At 33.2% G+C, this 20,014-nt stretch overlaps 1 protein-coding gene across 1 annotated transcript; it reads right to left on the minus strand.

Moving 5' to 3' along the window:
- Positions 1-11: 11 nt before the first annotated feature.
- On the minus strand, positions 12-8,885 carry LOC108736816 (calpain-D-like). Its single transcript, XM_025976836.1, has 14 exons — positions 8,498-8,885; positions 7,740-8,442; positions 7,035-7,462; positions 6,697-6,879; positions 6,268-6,359; positions 5,296-5,691; positions 4,641-4,751; positions 4,475-4,523; positions 3,831-4,101; positions 2,916-3,205; positions 2,689-2,864; positions 1,909-2,189; positions 1,582-1,811; positions 12-1,167 (listed from the first exon to the last, which is right to left on the minus strand). Exons 1-14 carry the CDS (start codon positions 8,734-8,736, stop codon positions 690-692), a joined length of 3,927 nt encoding a protein of 1,308 aa, XP_025832621.1. The 5' UTR covers positions 8,737-8,885; the 3' UTR covers positions 12-689.
- Between the last annotated feature and the right edge of the window lie 11,129 nt (positions 8,886-20,014).

The following is a 20,014-nucleotide window of genomic DNA, read 5'->3' on the forward strand; positions in this document are numbered from 1 at the left end:
ATGAGAATGTGTAGTATGTGTAAATTTTAAAAAGTTGAGAATTTATGCTAAGAAGTCTTGTGTATAGATATTGCTATAAGAACAAGAGATAATTGTTTCTAATAATAATAATAATAATATCACAATACAACCAATTACTATGAACCCCTTATTATTTCGTATATTTGGTTAATAACATATTAAATCCCAAACAAGTTTATTGAATATACTTTTAAACATACTTAAATATCATATAAGTGAGCAAAACTTTGAACAAATTAAATTATAATTTCTTATTCAATTATTGTATTGAAATTTATCGAAAATAAATCCCTTAATTATTGTTGACAGAATTATTTTTTAAACAAAAATGTCCTTCTGAAAATAAACTACCGATATTTATTAAAATTAAATTAAATTTAAACTTTATTCCTACATACGTATACAGACTTGAAAAATTAAAGCACAACTTTTGCTAGTAAATTTTTTTAGTAACCTAAAAGAGCTCCAAAATTTGGAAAATAATTAATTGTTTTATACCGAGTACCAAATTGTATCTTATGTACTTCTATCCCAATAAAAATATAGCTGAATGATTAATGTTCTAAAAACTCACCATAAAGCAATTATCCCCATCAGATCTCCAAAATACGTTAACAAAGAAGACAATATGGCTTAATTATTTTGAATTATAGGCCTCTTCTTGCTTTTTACGTAATTAAACGAGGACTGTGAAGTCCTATGGTCTGGTAGTCCAAATCTGGATCATGTGACGTTCCTGGAGCGCCCCAATCATATAACCCTGGCGAATTGGCTAGTCTATGAGTGAGTCTGTGGGCTATTGAAAAGCCACCGCTTCCTTCCAGCTGTGTAAGCACGATAATAACTTGTCGATGAAGAGGTGGCACAGAATCTACGGTTTTTAAGGTACCACGCGTTGAGACAACGTTGTAACTTTCTTGGCAGTCGCATTTGACATGAATCCATTTGTTTTCATGACGATTTTCCACCATCACGACAAGTCCTGCCCATCCTTTGGTTAAATAATAAGCGGTCATACCCTCTCTGCCCTCATGTCTTTGTCCTCGAGCTAACGTGAGGGATATTATAGCGTCCGCAAGGTTATGTGGAGGGGGGGTTTGTTGTTGAGCACAAACTTTTTTCGAACTATGTATCGCAAGGACATACCTGCAAAGTTTATAAAACAAAACATGGAATCATGCAACACGCATTTTTCAATTTTATCTATACATCAAACAAGAAAGAACAAAAAAATACTCAAAAGATAATGAATAATTTTCCATCATAATAAACATAAAATAATCGTTAAATACAAAAATACAGACAAACGTTTTCCATAGCTTAAAAACAAACATAATTTATCTATGCATTTCTATATTATTAAAAATAAAGCCCGTTATTTATAAATTTAATGAATTTTGGATATTCAAATCCATCGAAAACTTAGACAATTAATCTTACAATATGTCCAACAGAAAATAGCTATAGNCAATTAATCTTACAATATGTCCAACAGAAAATAGCTATAGCTAATTCCTTTTCAGAATATTAAATAAAAATCCCAATGTACAAAAAAATTACCTTGGATATGCTTGAGCGTCAATGAGTCCTGTGTGCCAATGGTTGAAAGCTAAGGGAACCAAAATATATTCACCAGGCTCTAACATTTTGTTACAACTGACAAATCCCCGAACTTGTCTTTTGCTATGTTCTACTAAACCACCAATCTGATTTTGACTCCGAGCCTTGAATACAACTATACACAGATCCAATTGAGATCTAAGAGATTTCTCAGATTTTCTTTGACCTTCCTATACAAGGACAAAAATAATCGTATTTACAATTTAGCGTTTAATTAATTTCATTTTTATTTATTGATAAGAAAAGAATAGACGTACAAACTATTACCTGAAAAAGAGTGAGATCGACTTCTGTAGGCTCAACAACGGTTAATAAGATGCACGAAAGATGTTGCTGTGATGCAAAGGGCGGTAAGATGCCATTGAGCCTAACTTCGTTCCAGCAATTTCTTGCTTTACAAATATCGATGCAGTCAAAATATTTTAAAACATCTGCAAAAGAAATCCAAAATGTACCGTCTTGTGGACCGTTGGGCATTAACTGATGACGTAATTGAGCAGTCCATAAATCTGAATTATCTGACCAGTCCCCTGTCCAAACATAATGACCTAAAAAGTGATAAGAAATAAGGTTCAGTATTATTTATGAAAAATTAAAGAAATTAATTATTAAGTTAGTGCAAATTCTAAAGAAGAAATTTTGTTTAATTTAGGGAAAAATTTATCAAATAATCATAATTTGCTTTTGCAATATTTCAGTTCAACTTTAAGAAATAGCTACTATTTAATTTTTACAAACTCAAGCATTACGTAAGTAAACGTAGTGAGTGGAGGGGTTCAATTTTTTTTGTTAGTTTTACTCACAGAAGGAGCAGGTGGGGACCATAAATTTTACCCAAAATATTTTGATTCAATTTTATTTTCTAGTCCTATTTTAATGCTTAATTGCTAACAGTGGACTAAAAACTAAAAAAGAAAAAAATTTAAAATTCATGTAGAACAAATGATACATATTTTTTCCACTTTTATGTGTTTAATGAGCATTATCAAATCTTCATGCAACATATACATACATGTAACTAGACCTAATAAACAATTTTGTTCTTACCCCAAGGATTTCTTAATTGCAGCAAGCGATATTCCTCAACATCCCTAACGTCTAAAAGTGAGTAAGCATGTCGAGGTCTCAAACCTCTTCTCTGATATTCGACTTCATCTACTTTCATGTTACCTCCACCACAGGAAGCCCCCATTAAAAACATAGCTTGTCTTGATGATAACAACCTATAGTTGTGACAATTAATAAATATCCTGTGAAAATAAAAAAAAACATACTGTGCCCAAATAAGATCAGTATCAAGTTCATCTTCAGCTGGAGTTGGTACAGATGACGGTTGAAGAGGGATACTTTCGCATGGTGCTCCTGTTAATGTTGCTAAGCCTTCAATAGCTCTACCGGAAACTAAAGCTTCATAGCAACCGTGTATTTTAGCAACCGCTTTTTCGATTAGAGGCACCCATAGTTGTTTCCGTTTAGCCTGGTCAAGCAGGTTAGAAATATGTACAAATAGTAATGAAAATTGAGCAATACAATTATATGTACTGGGAAATGTATAAAGAGCATGCTCATTAATTTATAAAATTAAAATGTACAATGTTTTACTAGTCAAGTCTGATTATGATAATATACCTTAGAAATATATAAGCAATTAATATACAATTTACACATTACAGTGAAAATTGGTTATAATAACTTCGGTCGGAAAAATAAAAAGTTGCTCACTCCCAAATGTTTTTGTTATCATTTACTGCAACTACTCTATGGGCCTTATAACGTAAAACGAATTGCGAATTAAAAAAAAGATAATACGAATCAAATGTTTACCGTTTGTGAATATCAATCACATATGAGAAAAACTAGGAATGATTGTGATAACAGGAAATTTCAGCTTTCAGTTATCAAATTTTCTTCATGGTGTTTTAAATACTCATCGTTATTAATAATAATATAGCTAGATAGAAGATATATTTTTAATTAGCATACACTCTTTGTTGCAAAAATTTTACAACGATATTATGTGTAAATTGAGAAACATTCTATTCAAACGGATATATATAGATTTAAAAGATATAATTTATATTTAATAGGTAAATAAAAACACTAACTTTATCTCTAATAAGTAAATTTTATATACTTGTGAATTTATCTGTATACATATATATTTGTTAGAAGACAAGGAAAGAATCTACGGTTTTTAAGGTACCACGCGTTGAGACAACGTTGTAACTTTCTTGGCAGTCGCATTTGACATGAATCCATTTGTTTTCATGACGATTTTCCACCATCACGACAAGTCCTGCCCATCCTTTGGTTAAATAATAAGCGGTCATACCCTCTCTGCCCTCATGTCTTTGTCCTCGAGCTAACGTGAGGGATATTATAGCGTCCGCAAGGTTATGTGGAGGGGGGGTTTGTTGTTGAGCACAAACTTTTTTCGAACTATGTATCGCAAGGACATACCTGCAAAGTTTATAAAACAAAACATGGAATCATGCAACACGCATTTTTCAATTTTATCTATACATCAAACAAGAAAGAACAAAAAAATACTCAAAAGATAATGAATAATTTTCCATCATAATAAACATAAAATAATCGTTAAATACAAAAATACAGACAAACGTTTTCCATAGCTTAAAAACAAACATAATTTATCTATGCATTTCTATATTATTAAAAATAAAGCCCGTTATTTATAAATTTAATGAATTTTGGATATTCAAATCCATCGAAAACTTAGACAATTAATCTTACAATATGTCCAACAGAAAATAGCTATAGCTAATTCCTTTTCAGAATATTAAATAAAAATCCCAATGTACAAAAAAATTACCTTGGATATGCTTGAGCGTCAATGAGTCCTGTGTGCCAATGGTTGAAAGCTAAGGGAACCAAAATATATTCACCAGGCTCTAACATTTTGTTACAACTGACAAATCCCCGAACTTGTCTTTTGCTATGTTCTACNTTTAAAATAATAAAAATAAAAAACAACTTACAGACTATTTCCTCCCTAACATTTAAGCACATATCACATGTAGATACAGATTTGCTATTTTCGAAAGTACAGATTCCACATTGCCAGGTCAGTCTATCCACAACAGGAGACCCTATATGCAATTGTAATCGGTTTATTGATGACTAAGGGCACACAGTTCTTAACTACTTAAAAAACAGGGAGAGAATGTTAAAGGTTTATAAGAGCATAATTAATATTTATTTAGTTCTTTTTTATTTTAATAATGGTGAAATTCTCTTTCTTTAATAAATTTGTTTAAGTTTTATTTATTTATTTAATTTAACAGTTCTACGGGAATTAAACCATTTTAACACTTTAATTTTTGTTTTGATTGGCTACTTATGCTATATCGCAGTGGCCTAAAAATAATATAGAGATTGCCAAAAATAATTAAAAAAAACTTTTGGGGTTTAACAATCTTTAAATTAGTCTTGTTTTGAATACCCCGAATGTCCCTAACAATTGCTTTTGACTAGAATGAGGAAATTGTAAAAATTAAAAACTTTTCTTGAAACTAAAATTAAAAGAAGTAAATAACTAAATCATAGATGCTAATATAAAGAAAGACACTAGGGTAAAATAATTTATAACGTTATCTACAAGACAGGTAGTATAAAGTGATAAATACAACTTACCGTCATCTCTATCAGAGTGAAGATTAATATAGCCTGTCCTATATCGATTTGATGCTTTTCTTTCTCTATTAACTTCTGCATAAAGGCCGTCGACAGAGTTATTGTGCGATTTTTGGGAAGATCTTCGGGGAGATGGACTTCGAGACGAGACAACCGGAGGCGGCTCAAGTTTTGATGATCGGGGCGCTTTACAAGCTTTACAGTTGGAAACATAGAGGGCGTTTTTAAGAGTGCATTGGGGGCAGGACCAAAACTCGCCCTTGCGCAACGTCATATCGTTTGTTGCTAGAACTGATTTTAGTTTCGATCCGCAACAAGCTTCGCAAGTTAATGAATATCCTTTGTTTACCAATGTACACTTTTTACAAGTCCACGTTTGTTCTTCAGATACTTCACCTATAATGAAACACATAAAACACCCTCTATATTACAAAAAAAAAAACAAAAACAGGGGTATACATAAAGCTGAATGTGACTTAAAAATATTATAAAATGTGTAACTATTTAAATAATCATTAGGCAAAAACAAGTTAAATCGTTCATAAATTTATGTATAAATGTTGTTCCTTCGTTTTAAAATATTTAGTATATGGTTTCAATAAATGAAGAGGTATTAGAAAGAATAGGAGAATAGGAGAACAGAGGACTCTGTGGAAGTCAATAAAAAATAGGCGAGATAGGTTGGTAGGACACCTTCTTAGGCATGAAGGTCTAGTCAGAGACATATTAGAGGCAGAAACAGAAGTTAGGAGGGGTAGAGGTAGACCTAGATTAGATTACTCTTCGCAAATAGTTAAGGATGTGGGTTGTTCTAGTTTTAGGGAAATGCGAAGATTAGCTCAGGATAGGAAAGAGTGGAGGTACGTGTCCAACCAGTCTTAGGACTGATGACCTTATGATGATGATGATAATATATAACAAATGAAAATGTAATTTCATTTACACCCTGATTCTAACAAAGCAAATATATACCTGGCATATGCTGAAAATCTTCTTCTAGTCCCTGATCTAAAGTTGCAATGGGAACGGTGGATGAAACTGTTGTACTGTCCCACTTTTGAGATCTGTGATAAATAACAAGCAATAATTTACAGAAAAACTAATTGTTATCATTGCATTCATTTAAATAGAAAACCAAAAAAAAAATCATATTATCTATTTTGGAAACAACATCGGAAAGAAAAGAAACAAGCTTGACTTTTATGGTAAAAAATAAAATCACATCAATCATAATCAAAAGTAATGTTATATAATTTTTAGTAATAGAATATGAAGCGTAACTTACGAACTAGAGTCGTTAGGGCTACTGTATTCGTTAGTAACGATAAAATCACATTAAACATACTTAAAAGTAATATTATATGTATAATTTTTAGTATTAGAATATGAAAAGTAACTTACGAACTAGAGTCGTTAGGGCTACTGTGTTCGTCAGTAACAGTTATTTTACAGTGTTCTGTTTTAGGACTACTACAAATTTCGCATCGATAACTGTGAAGGGAATTATAGGCGAAGGAACATTGCAAACATGTCCACCTACGTTCTTTAAATGTTAGAGTCGATGAACCTTTTAATGCACGTAATCTAAAAGTTGAATAAAAATATTATAGTTATTATATGAAGAATAACCACGAATAATTCCAAATTCTCACGAACTTTTAAAAGAATACTTCATTTATGAAGAATTATCCGTTAGGAACGTTTCCTATTTAATAAAGTAATGTGTAATGTACACTTACATTTCATCAGTGCTATATTTAGGTGGTCTGCTTCGCGATGCAATTATGCCTTGGTTTTCGTAGATATGTTGAACTTTTTTTCTAGATTCAGGTTCAGTAATTCCTATATAAGTATAGACAGTCTTATCGGTCGTCGTTTCATCTTTCGATGTGATATCACTGGTGCTTCGAGTTAAACTTCCCCAATGCTTTACTTCTCCTTTGTTCACACCATGAGAGTTTTGAATGTCACTCATGGAAGAACTGCATTTCGAAAAGTTACCCCTATCTAAAACGTCACTATCTAGACTTAATCTGTTCAAGTTTGGTGCATTTGTGTGCTTTCTTGTAAATTCAGAAAATGACCTACGGTATATTGGTTTTTGATTGGTAAGTCCTGGGCTTGGGGTTCCTAAATCTATATTTTCATTTTCTGCCCAGTTATCAACCTTGAAATAAATAATAATAAATTACCAATAATGTAATCTGCCTTAATTTCTTTTTAATAATTATTCTAGTGAAATTGTTAAAAAAGAAAAGATGTTTTGAAATAGGTGTTTAGAGTATAAAACAACAAATTCACATCCAAATATTTTTACCCTCATACATATTTAAAAAATAAATAGTTAAGGATATTAAATATTCTTAATCTTTAAATGTATATTAATCAGAAAAAATCAAATTACTGTAGAACTTTTTCCATATATTCATTAGAGAATTACATACCTTTATTAAAACACTGGGACTAATATTGCTGTTCAGATCTGGTTGAAATGGTGATTCACAAGCTTCACAGTACATATTGTCTGGATTATTAAGTAGTGTGCATCTTTTACAGGTCCAAGTAGTACTTTGTGGAATATTTTTGGGTTTCCAAGAGAATGTGCGAAATTCTTTCAAATCACAATTTCCTTCACTTTTATTTCTATTTACACCTACAACTTCATCATTTTTTTTGTGAGCTTTAGTATTGTCCACCTGTGGAACCCAGTTGGTTTGTTGCTGGTTGCCATCACAACTATAACTACGAATACTCGACAATGAAACAAAATTTGTGGTTTGATTCAGTTGACAGTGGCAGGTATTGGCTTTGTTACAATTTAAATAATTCCTGATCACAGTATTTGAATGAGAGTTTTCAATGGGAGGTAAACTACTAAAAGCCGCACAATATTTACAAGGAGAACGACTTATGTTCATTTTATTCTGGAATGAACTGCACACAACACACTTTAGAGTACACGAATTAGAATTAAATAAACACACTTCACATTTGTAGATATAGGTTAGAGAAGGTTCGCTTTTACTTCGTTTAAGACTAGTGAAATAATTAACATTATTTCCATGGTAAATACAATCTCGCTGCGATAAATAATCATGTTGTTTTGATGATATTCGGTATGTTGCAGAATTGACTTGGCTAAATTTGCTAAAATTAGGTACATTATTGATCTTTTAAACAAAAGATATGGCAGCAACAGTACCTGTTAAGAAAATTATTTTTTAAAATTATTTTGGTGGCATTACAATTTTTTGGTCTTCGTATGACGGTACAGTTTGTGCTGCCACCAAAATTTTCACATATGGAATCAGTTATGTCATCTTCTTTGTTTATGTTGTTTTGCCGCTGTGTTCCACATCGAATGCACTTTACCTGCTCCGTAGGGTTTATGAGGCTGCATGTCCTGCAATGCCATTGCAGCACAGATGCAATAGCACCCATGATACACACATGTTTACGAATTAATTTTTGTAGAATATTAAAACACCATCACTTTAAACAGCTGATCGACTACCTTTTGAAACATTTCGCCATTATTGACCAACACGCATGCGTAGGGGGAAACAACGGATGCATAAAACTAATAAATTTCATTTTTTTATTGTTGCATTATCTACTTTCCATTCATATTACGATTGATTTTCAGATACTAAATAGTCAATATTTTATTTGGTATTTTTTCCAATTAAATTTTAAATAAGACAAAATAAAACCTTTCTATGAGTAAATACTAGGCAACCAACAGTACAAGTAATAATGAAATACAGGGTAGGCTTTAGGCAATTTATTAAAATTTTCACCTTGAAAAGTACCTAATAAAGATTTCAGCAAAATAACAGGAACTGATGCTTAGCGTTAAATATTTCATGTAAAACACACATTTTCAGAGAAAAAAAGTTAGAGAATGCGTTTGAGGTATGACGTGTTACAGAAATATGTTAAAAATACCGTGAATCGAAAAGATTACAAATGAAGAGGTATTAAAAAGAGTAGAATAGAGTCATTGAAGTCATTCAATTACATCCTCTATAAGAAATACGCAAGATAGGTTGATGAGACACCTTCTCAGACATGAAGAACAAGTTAGAGACATATTAGAAGCAGAAGCAGGAGTTAAGAATTCCATCAAAGTTTCTAGAAATTTCTACCGATCGTGACTTACCCCAACAAACCATTGAAAAGTTCCCGAAGGAAGATGAACAAATTTACTGAAATTGACGATTTTTATCGAACATTCTAGAAGAAATCAAGATATTATATGCCTGTTACGATTAGAGCTACCGAAATAAAAATGGAGGAACAAATCAAAGTATTAATGACAATGGTAGCAGAAATGAAAGTAGATATGAAAACTGGACAAGAAGAAATGAAAGTAGGACAAGAAGAAATGAAAATCGAACAAGAAGAAATGAAAGAAGAACTGAAGGCAAATATAAAAATTGGACGAGAAGAAATGAAACAGAAAATGATACAAGATGACGTGAAACTGGCACAAGAATAACAAAAGCAGCTCAAGAAGAAATGAAGCAGGAATTAAAATCAGTGTAAAATGATATATGAATGGGACAAGAAGAAATGAAAACAGAAATAAAGAACGTACAAGAAGCAATAAATACGAGAATGGAGGACAAGATAAATGATATTAGAAATGAAATGGAAAAGAAGATAGACGAAAGAGAAATCGTAATGGAGAAAAAGAAGAAATGAGAGAATAAGAAATAAGAGAAGAAGTGAGAAAATAAATTGAAAGGCTAAGATAACCTCTACTGCTAGAGGCGAAGATCCCGATGCAAGGCCATCCAAAATTACACCTCCAACGTGGTTTGTTTACTTGAAGCTGTTTGGAGCAGCGGCAGAAGCAAATTCCTGAACTGATTCGGAGAAAGCAACAGCACTAATAGTTTCTTTACTAGGAGAGGCGCTGGATATACTCCAAGGAATACTCGAGTCCCAATAATATAACTTCCACCATCTCGTTAACCGCCTAGAAATACCTAGATAAACATCTACAACAGGTACATCAGAGGCAAAGGAAAAGCCGTAACCAAAGAAGTAAAGAGACTCTTCAGCAATTTCAATCCGATGTGGAGCGCCTCGTAACATTAGTCTACCCATCTGCCACTCAAGAGTTCATAGCCCAACTGGCGGTACAAATATTATCGACGAAGTCAGGGACGGTGAACTACAGCAAGTCTTAAGATTAGCACGCTAAAGGACACCAAGTGAAGCACTATCACACTCCCTAGAGTTTGAAGCAGCGAAAGGTCATATGTGTGTACGATAAACAGAAATTGACGATCAGACAATTACAAAACAAGGTGTCATGTCGCTCATCAGGGAATGCGTAATCGATGTCAAGAAAGCCACTGCTAGAAACACGGGAGAATGGAACCCAAAATGTTGGGAATGTGGAAGAACTGATCATTTTGCCCGAGACTGCAAGAACTACAGTAGTCGTCCAAAATGTTGGAATTGTAGAAGAATAGGTCACCTAAATCAAGATTGCCCTTCAAGAGAACGAAATCCAAAATGTTGGAAATGTGGAAAAATTGATTGTTGTGCTCGAATCTGCAGGAATTACAGTGGTCGTTCTAAGTGCTGGAATTGTGGAAGAATTGGTCACCTAAATCAATATTCCCCCTTAGACAATACACAATCTTTAGGCGAAAATAGACGACAGTCGGAAGGGTTACAGCGGCAAAACAACACATCAACGCAGTAACACTTGTTTGGGAAACTGCAAACATTGTTCATCTGTAAAAAAAAAAAGAAAAACTGGCATCGATCTGTTGTAAGCTAACCATCGCTCAGCCAGAGGATATTTGGGAAGATAAGGCATTAATCGAAGACCAGAGGAAGGACGAAGATATTCACACAATAACGAGATGGGAAGAAGCCGGAATCTCAAGACCATTGTGGACAGATGTAAACCACCTAAGTCAAACAACGAAAAGTGATTGGGCGCAGTGGACTTCTCTAAACTTGGACAATGGCGTTTTGAATAGAATGTGGGAAAGTCTAGATGGAACAAGAAACAAGCGCCAAGTGGTACTTCCGAAGAAAAGAAATTCAGAAGTCTTAAAAGCAGTCTATGGCGACTCTAGGGAAGGTACACCAACGATTTTATTGGCCACGAAATAGAAGCGATGTGGAAGACTGGTGCAGGAATTGCCTGATATACGTCATCAGTAAAGGACCGAAAACAAGGAGTCGTGGACGAATGCAGCAGTACAACGTGGGAGCGCCATTTGATAGAATCGCAGTTGACGTGGCAGGACCATTCCCAGTGACTGATTTTGGTTACCGATACATGTTGGTAGTCATGGATTACCTTAGTAAGTGACCCGAAGCATATGCGATACCGAACCAGGAAACACACCGTTGTTGTGAAGTTTGACAATGACTGGACTAGCCGATATGTAAAATTTATCGTAATTTTAATGAAGTTTAGGACAGACTAACTTAATAATTGCCACTAATAGTTTATTTTGTCGTTAATTTAATTCTATTATGCTTATCATAATTTGCTGTTTGTATTTTAAAAACATTTTTTTCGCTAATTATTCTGGGCGCTACAGGCATTTATTATATTTATTTAATTCTCTTCTCTTTTTTTCGAAAACTAATATGAGGAAGTACAGAAAATGATTTCGTTGTGCTCTGCAACGATCATTAATGACAACATTGTCGTGATAAATGAACAACAATCCAAATACGTAAACTCGTCTTTATATAACGCTAAATAATAATGTGAGCACAAAAACATATTTTTTAGTTAAAAATGAAGTTGAAAGGTTAGTGATTTAACTAAATCTTTTATAAATACCCATATTAGATATCGGATTTTTGGAATATATTAAAACAATTTAGAATTTTTAACTTGTCGACACAAACGCAGACGAAATCGTTTATTTCCGGGCTTTACGAGTAACTTATCACTTTATTGAAAGATAAAAGGGAATTGCTTGATGATTTTGAAGATATTGCTGGTAAAAATCTTAAGAAGAATACGGAAGCAGTCAAGAGGATTAAGAGGAAGAAACGAGACATGATGTATGCTTTGACTCTTTGGTGAGATGGAACGTGATCCTTTTTCCAATATGCAACCAATTTTTGAGCGAGTTAATAAATGGTGTTTACTCTTTTGTGTGACTATTTTTCAGTAATAAAAAGTTTTTTCGGTTTTCTTCATTAACCAATGGGATAACAAACCTTATATGCCCAAGACGACAAATCTTAAAATTCACAGTTAAATTTTGGGCTTCGATTTATTTCAGTTTTTCTTCAAACATATAGTAGGTGCCCAAACGTAGTACCTACTATATGCTTATAATGGGTGCCTGTAAATAGTGAACATTTCGAGTAATTTTGATCATTTTTAATCTTCACCCCTAATCAAGTCTCATCGGCGTAACAACTACAAATGGCGGTATTTTTTGGAATTTAATCATAAATATTGTACATTATGTTCTTGATTTTATAAAAAATTTAAGTCAAAAGATCGGTTAACAAAATTAATTTGGACAAAATTATAATTAACAACACAAACAAAATGGATCCACCGAAAATGTAGGGAGTATATAAAATATACTTCAAAAACTATGAAGCGACATACATATATTGGACAATCCAGAAGAAGCATTTCAATTAGATTATAAGAGCATCAAAAATCAATTACCAACAGTATAAAAAACACAGCCATGACTTCTAATTGTATAGAAAATAATTACTCTTTAGTTTTAGAAAAAATTGATTTATTACATCACGAAAGGTCCTAGATTAACTAGTTATAGGTAGCAGTTGTTAAATACATAATTTTAAAACATTATAATGCTTTTCTATCCTGTGTAAATTTATTAACAAAAGTTTCATAGTAAGTCATCACAAAATTCGTTTTATAAGCCTAGGGTATTTCACATGCTGTCTCTTTCCAAGGGTTATCAGTGAACAATCATAATAAATATTTAAAAATTCTTACCTTGAATTTGATTATTTCAAAAAATGTGAATACATATTACGAAATCGAGCATTCTTTTCTGCATGCGATCGTCCACACGCACGTGTAGAAAATGCGAAAATGCGTCAGTCGCTTCTCACTGCTTCTAAGCTGTTCTACTAACATTCACTGAACATAAATGTGCCCGAATGTCTAACAATAAGTTTATAAATTCGTTTAATCAATATACGAATTCTATCTATTATTACTAAATGATTAAGCAAAAGTGTANAATTTCTTGCCGAGTATATCGATATCAAAAATACTTTCTGCGAAGGTGAACAATTGCAAATCTAACGCGATGAACTCGCCGCACGATTGTACGATAATAAATTTTTGTGTATTGTTCGTGGACGGAATCACAAATAATTCAACTTTTTGTAGACCCCTTTATTCTTTTGCCCATTACATTTATTACGCGAATGAGTCTTGAAACGGTACAACAGCACCTACTACTCCGATCACGTCCGCAAATGAGTCCTGTGTTCTCTGCTCGGTGTCCAGCAATTCGAAGTCAGCTAAACAAAAGAAACGCCGGGAGTTAAATGAATGCACCGGCGCATTGTTTATTCAATTTTCTTCGATTGAATTTCTAATTTTTTTTCATTCGTTTCACAAGTATTAAGCCAGACTGCGGTACATAAATAATACATCACGTGCACGCACATCAGCCTTGGATAAAAATCGTTCTGGCCTTAGGAAGGAAATATAAATACATACATAAATATTAATGAGATAAGTGTTCATTAATATCTGCTACAAACTAAACACTGGTCTCGGCTGTTGTTCGATGGTTTATTTTTAATATATTGATAAACAATACGCTTTTCATAACTTCCTTTGTTGGAAATAAGCATCAATCCGAATTTAAATGAGTAACGAACGAAGTTACAGTTACGATTAGGGAACTTTTCCACGTACAAGGTCCGTACTTAGATCGACGATCAAAATTTATGGAATGAAAACTTTGATGTCTTTGTAAACGGCTAGAAAAAGACCTGTGTATCACTGTGGGTTGGGAAATCCACACCTAAAAATCCCCTCTTGACAACGAAACAAAACTAATACGTAATAACCCATTACTTTTGACAAATTCAGAGATCAACATAAAACCAGTTCCTACTTAAAATAATACAGAATAAAAAAAATTTGAGTGCAGAGCATTGCCTCCATGCCCTAAGCAATGATTCCTCGCCTGATTATTTATGATTTTCCATGAAGTTCTCTCTCCCATTGCATACCGTACTGCGTACACCCATAGAAACGTTTCAAAACCTTGTTGCAACTTGCACGGCATAGTTGGCTGTCCTTTATTTCGTGTTCTAAGCGAAGTCGTTTTACCGGGGCATAAAGGAATTTTTAATTTACACTGCACTCGAACAGAGAGAGACTCGAAAGGAATTCATAACGACTTGGTCAGCTCGAAGCTTTGATCAGGTAAAAATGCTAAACAAGTTGTAACATAATTGGTAAATTACAGGTAAATGATATGCAAAATGAAGCCCTTAAAAAAATGAATTCAATAAATGAGTATTTTTAGCAAAGATTTTGCCATTTTTGATTACGTTCAAGGCATCATTGTATGGTAATTACCCATAATTTTAACATTAATCGTGAGCATTAGGGTCGAACCACACCACACTACGGGACCGCTCTTAGTCCGATATAAATTTCATGTTCAGGTCCTCGATAGCGTCTGTCAAGATGAAATATTGTTCAAATTTTCCGTAGAAGAATTACCTATGATAGTTACAATTTTGGACAGAGATTATGAAAAAGTCCAAAAAGAAGAAAAAAAAGACATCCATATTTGCAAAATCGGAAAGTTGAAGTTGAATATTACAACACGTTGTATTTAAATTTAAGTAATTTCACTATCGTATAGCAAATTCACTCGAATATTAAACGATGATGAGGAAATGAAGTAAAAACCAAAAACGCGTTCACATTACCGATAAAAATCGGGACAAGTTCGATCTTATTTAGGTAAAATATTATCTGAAATATATCGGTATCTTCCTAATATAACAAAAATATTTTACTGGGCCGAACGCATATAAAGAGACCCTTTATAAAATAATTCGAAGTGGTCTGTATTCTGCCGAAAATGCCAGATGCGGATCGCGATTTCGATCTTTTTGGATCTCATCAGCGCGTCCCTTTATATTTTACGAATGACATGCAATTTTCAAATGGTATTCATCGCTCAAAATTTTGTATATATTACAATCTACCTGCTATTTTCCCATACTGATTATAAATCATCATCATCTTAAGGCCGTCAATCCTAAGACTGGTTGGACACGCACCTTCACTCTTTCCTATCCTGAGCTAATCTTCGCATTTCCCTTAAAACTATAGCATCCCACATCCTTAACTATTTGCGAACAGTAATCTAATCTAGGCCTACCTACATTCCTCTTTTTTTCTGCCTCTAATATGTCTTTGTTCAGACCTTCATGCCTGAGAAGGTATCCTACCAATCTATTTCGCCTATTTTTTATTGACTTCCGTAGAGTCCTCTGTTCTCTGGCTTCTTTTTATTACAGGCGACTCAACCCTGCGCTATCCTCTGCTTTATATCCCTACTACTTCTTCCATCCTGACTTATGTGACTTGTTATCGTCTCCTATTTCGATATTCGCTCTTTCCCTACTTTTTGTTCCCTTCCATACCAGTATTTTGTTTTACTTTAATTTCATAACTACCAAATGAATTAATCTTTTCTCAATCTTCATGAAGGACACCGCGATATACATTTACATACTTAAAAACCAATTCGCTCCAAGAATTTTTAACATTCTTTTTTTGTTTTATTAATGATTTATAATGCGAAAGGTTTTCTTGCGTAAAACTGCTTTAAACCGTACAAGTTTCATTCGTTTTCAGCGAAGCCATCAAGGCCACACGTGACATTTGTTAATTACTCAAACAAATTATCGATTGCCTGTAAATTTACGAAAATGCACACACAATGAGACAATCGAGATTGCCAAGAAACCATTTCGTTTGTAATATATTGTGCAAGCACATCCCGATGTTTCTGTTTGCTTCTCCTCCTCTAAAACCATGCATACTTACATGTCATTGTCGGGTACGCGTTACAGAAAACGATATTACAAAACGCTATCGCAAAGGACATATTCAATTTTTGCGCAATGTCCAAAATAATCGACTAACACTCGACGTTGCATAGTTTTGGAACCGACGATTTCTTAACCGATACTGACATTCCTATTTATTGTACTAAGAAATTATTTTTAATAAGTAGAATAAACAGCGTCGAGCATAATATTGAAGATGGTGAATGCTCCCTGACCATGAGTTACTACTAGGGTTGCCACCTTTTCAGGCTTTACATAAAGTATTTCTCGACTAAAAGGTTAAAAAAAGTGTACTCGGCATAAAAATAAAGTATTTAATTTTTTGTTTTTAAAAACATATTTTTTGTTACACCTAGCTGCCAGTAACAAATTGCTGTCGCTCTTAAATACATTAATAGCCTCTAAACATGACAAACAAAGATTTAAGTAAACTAAAAGTTCATTTTTAATTAGTTTTAATGAAGCTTTATTCCTGTCGTCCGGCCACTTTGCGTTCATAATAGAGAATACTCTTTTCGTAAATGCTGAAGTGGCCGGAACGGACAGCAAAAGTGACACTACTTTGAACAGATTTGGGAAATCAGGTTGTTCCGTAAATATGGCTTGCCATTTTTCTGTGCAATATTATTGATGTAAAAATACTCTAAATATCGAATAATCGCTTACAAAATTACGATGTTTACTTAAGGCATTAAATAAAGTATTTTTGCGTACTTTATGTGTCTTGTAAAGTATAACGTACGCATAGTCGAAATAGAGTACAATATAATAAAGTACGGTTGGCAACTCTAATAGTCATTTGGGAGCGTTCAAGTATTACGTAACGCAATTTGGGAGGAGGGGATCTCGTAAAACGTTACGATGCGTCACAGGGGGGGAGGGGGTCTTTATTACAATACGTTACGTAACATTTTCTTTTTTTCTAATAAAAAATTGGGGAATTAAAACTACCAAGTTTGCAAACCTTTTGTTAACGTATTAGGGGGAATCTCTCGATTGTCAATATTCATTAGTGTTTAGGCAGAAGTACATTGCTGTAATCGGTGTATTAAAGTGAGTTCATAGTGATCATATTGTAATGTCCTCAAAAGAGGGAGATTTGTATTATCAGCTGTTCTTGGGCTATAAAAGCTCCCATGCTGATTTGCCAGCATAACTATGTCAAAAAATGCCAACGAAATTTGGAAAAAGGCTAAAGAAAAACTAAAAAATAAAGAAAAGTTTATAGAACATATAAATGACGTTACACGATTTGCGCAACATAACTTTTGCGACATTTGGGTAAAAATGGTCACTTGAGTGTTACGTAACATTTAGAGAGGAGGAGAGGTACAGAAAAACGTTATGAGGGGGGAGTGAGCGTCAAAATCTTCAAAAATTGCGTTACGTAATACTTGAACGGTCCCTTTTATATTGCAACGTAAATGGACTAAGGACTAAATTATAGACATTTAATCCTTACTAAAACATATTTGCATATAATAAGGGTTTTTTTGATGACGAGCTTTTGGTTTTATAGGCTACAAACTTTTACCAGCGGTCTCGCTCGCGTTGATGTCCTAAATACGTGTCAAAGATTATCGAAAATACAATAATTTGATAAATTTGTTCTTAAGTCCAGACCAGGAGCATCAGGATAAAATTAAAGTTTCTAGTTTTCTGGGTTAAATATGCATTTTGCATAGAATGACAGTAAATACTGTCCTTTATCAAGATAAAAATAAATTTTTTTATTCCACAAAAACAGAACTTTTATTCTGGGTAAAAGGTCCTTCATGTCCATTTTTGTATCCCTGACAATGTGTATCAAAATTTCATGATGATCGGTTGAGTAGCTAAGGCGTGAAATGGTAACAATGAAACAAACTTACATTGACATTTATATTAGTTAGGATAACTTGTATGGAAAATCTAGATACTCAGATGACTTTAATGATTATGGATGTGGCATGCTGCATATTAATTGTAGTCAACCGTTTGTTAGATAGCTTCATAATTAATACTGATGACAATCTTGAACAACTGTTTCCTTAATTATTTTAAGTGAGAAGTTTCTCATTTTATGCATCTGCTTGCCATCTTACTCTGAGTTGGATTTCTATTTAAATTGTGTATCAAAAGTTTCTAGTAGAAAGGTATTACGACCCTAAATTAAATAAAGGGAGTAATAGTGACCCTCTCACAACAACCTTCAATCACTCACGCTGATTATACGCAGAATCTGTGAACCTTTATCTTTTCGCAATTGATATAAGTAGTTAAATAAATCTGATATTAATTANACACCATCACTTTAAACAGCTGATCGACTACCTTTTGAAACATTTCGCCATTATTGACCAACACGCATGCGTAGGGGGAAACAACGGATGCATAAAACTAATAAATTTCATTTTTTTATTGTTGCATTATCTACTTTCCATTCATATTACGATTGATTTTCAGATACTAAATAGTCAATATTTTATTTGGTATTTTTTCCAATTAAATTTTAAATAAGACAAAATAAAACCTTTCTATGAGTAAATACTAGGCAACCAACAGTACAAGTAATAATGAAATACAGGGTAGGCTTTAGGCAATTTATTAAAATTTTCACCTTGAAAAGTACCTAATAAAGATTTCAGCAAAATAACAGGAACTGATGCTTAGCGTTAAATATTTCATGTAAAACACACATTTTCAGAGAAAAAAAGTTAGAGAATGCGTTTGAGGTATGACGTGTTACAGAAATATGTTAAAAATACCGTGAATCGAAAAGATTACAAATGAAGAGGTATTAAAAAGAGTAGAATAGAGTCATTGAAGTCATTCAATTACATCCTCTATAAGAAATACGCAAGATAGGTTGATGAGACACCTTCTCAGACATGAAGAACAAGTTAGAGACATATTAGAAGCAGAAGCAGGAGTTAAGAATTCCATCAAAGTTTCTAGAAATTTCTACCGATCGTGACTTACCCCAACAAACCATTGAAAAGTTCCCGAAGGAAGATGAACAAATTTACTGAAATTGACGATTTTTATCGAACATTCTAGAAGAAATCAAGATATTATATGCCTGTTACGATTAGAGCTACCGAAATAAAAATGGAGGAACAAATCAAAGTATTAATGACAATGGTAGCAGAAATGAAAGTAGATATGAAAACTGGACAAGAAGAAATGAAAGTAGGACAAGAAGAAATGAAAATCGAACAAGAAGAAATGAAAGAAGAACTGAAGGCAAATATAAAAATTGGACGAGAAGAAATGAAACAGAAAATGATACAAGATGACGTGAAACTGGCACAAGAATAACAAAAGCAGCTCAAGAAGAAATGAAGCAGGAATTAAAATCAGTGTAAAATGATATATGAATGGGACAAGAAGAAATGAAAACAGAAATAAAGAACGTACAAGAAGCAATAAATACGAGAATGGAGGACAAGATAAATGATATTAGAAATGAAATGGAAAAGAAGATAGACGAAAGAGAAATCGTAATGGAGAAAAAGAAGAAATGAGAGAATAAGAAATAAGAGAAGAAGTGAGAAAATAAATTGAAAGGCTAAGATAACCTCTACTGCTAGAGGCGAAGATCCCGATGCAAGGCCATCCAAAATTACACCTCCAACGT

This window comes from Agrilus planipennis, unplaced genomic scaffold (assembly GCF_000699045.2).
Source record: "Agrilus planipennis isolate EAB-ADULT unplaced genomic scaffold, Apla_2.0 scaffold167, whole genome shotgun sequence".
Taxonomy (NCBI): Eukaryota; Metazoa; Arthropoda; class Insecta; order Coleoptera; family Buprestidae; genus Agrilus; species Agrilus planipennis.

Coding starts and splice junctions, on each gene's coding strand:
- LOC108736816 (XM_025976836.1), bottom strand. CDS start 8,736: ATGGGTGCTATTGCATCTGTGCTGCAATGGCATTGCAGGACATGCAGC. Junction 5,692..6,267: donor AGATTTTCAGCATATGCCAG/GTATATATTTGC, acceptor GTTTCATTATAG/GTGAAGTATCTGAAGAACAA. Junction 4,102..4,474: donor GACGCTCAAGCATATCCAAG/GTAATTTTTTTG, acceptor TAAACTTTGCAG/GTATGTCCTTGCGATACATA.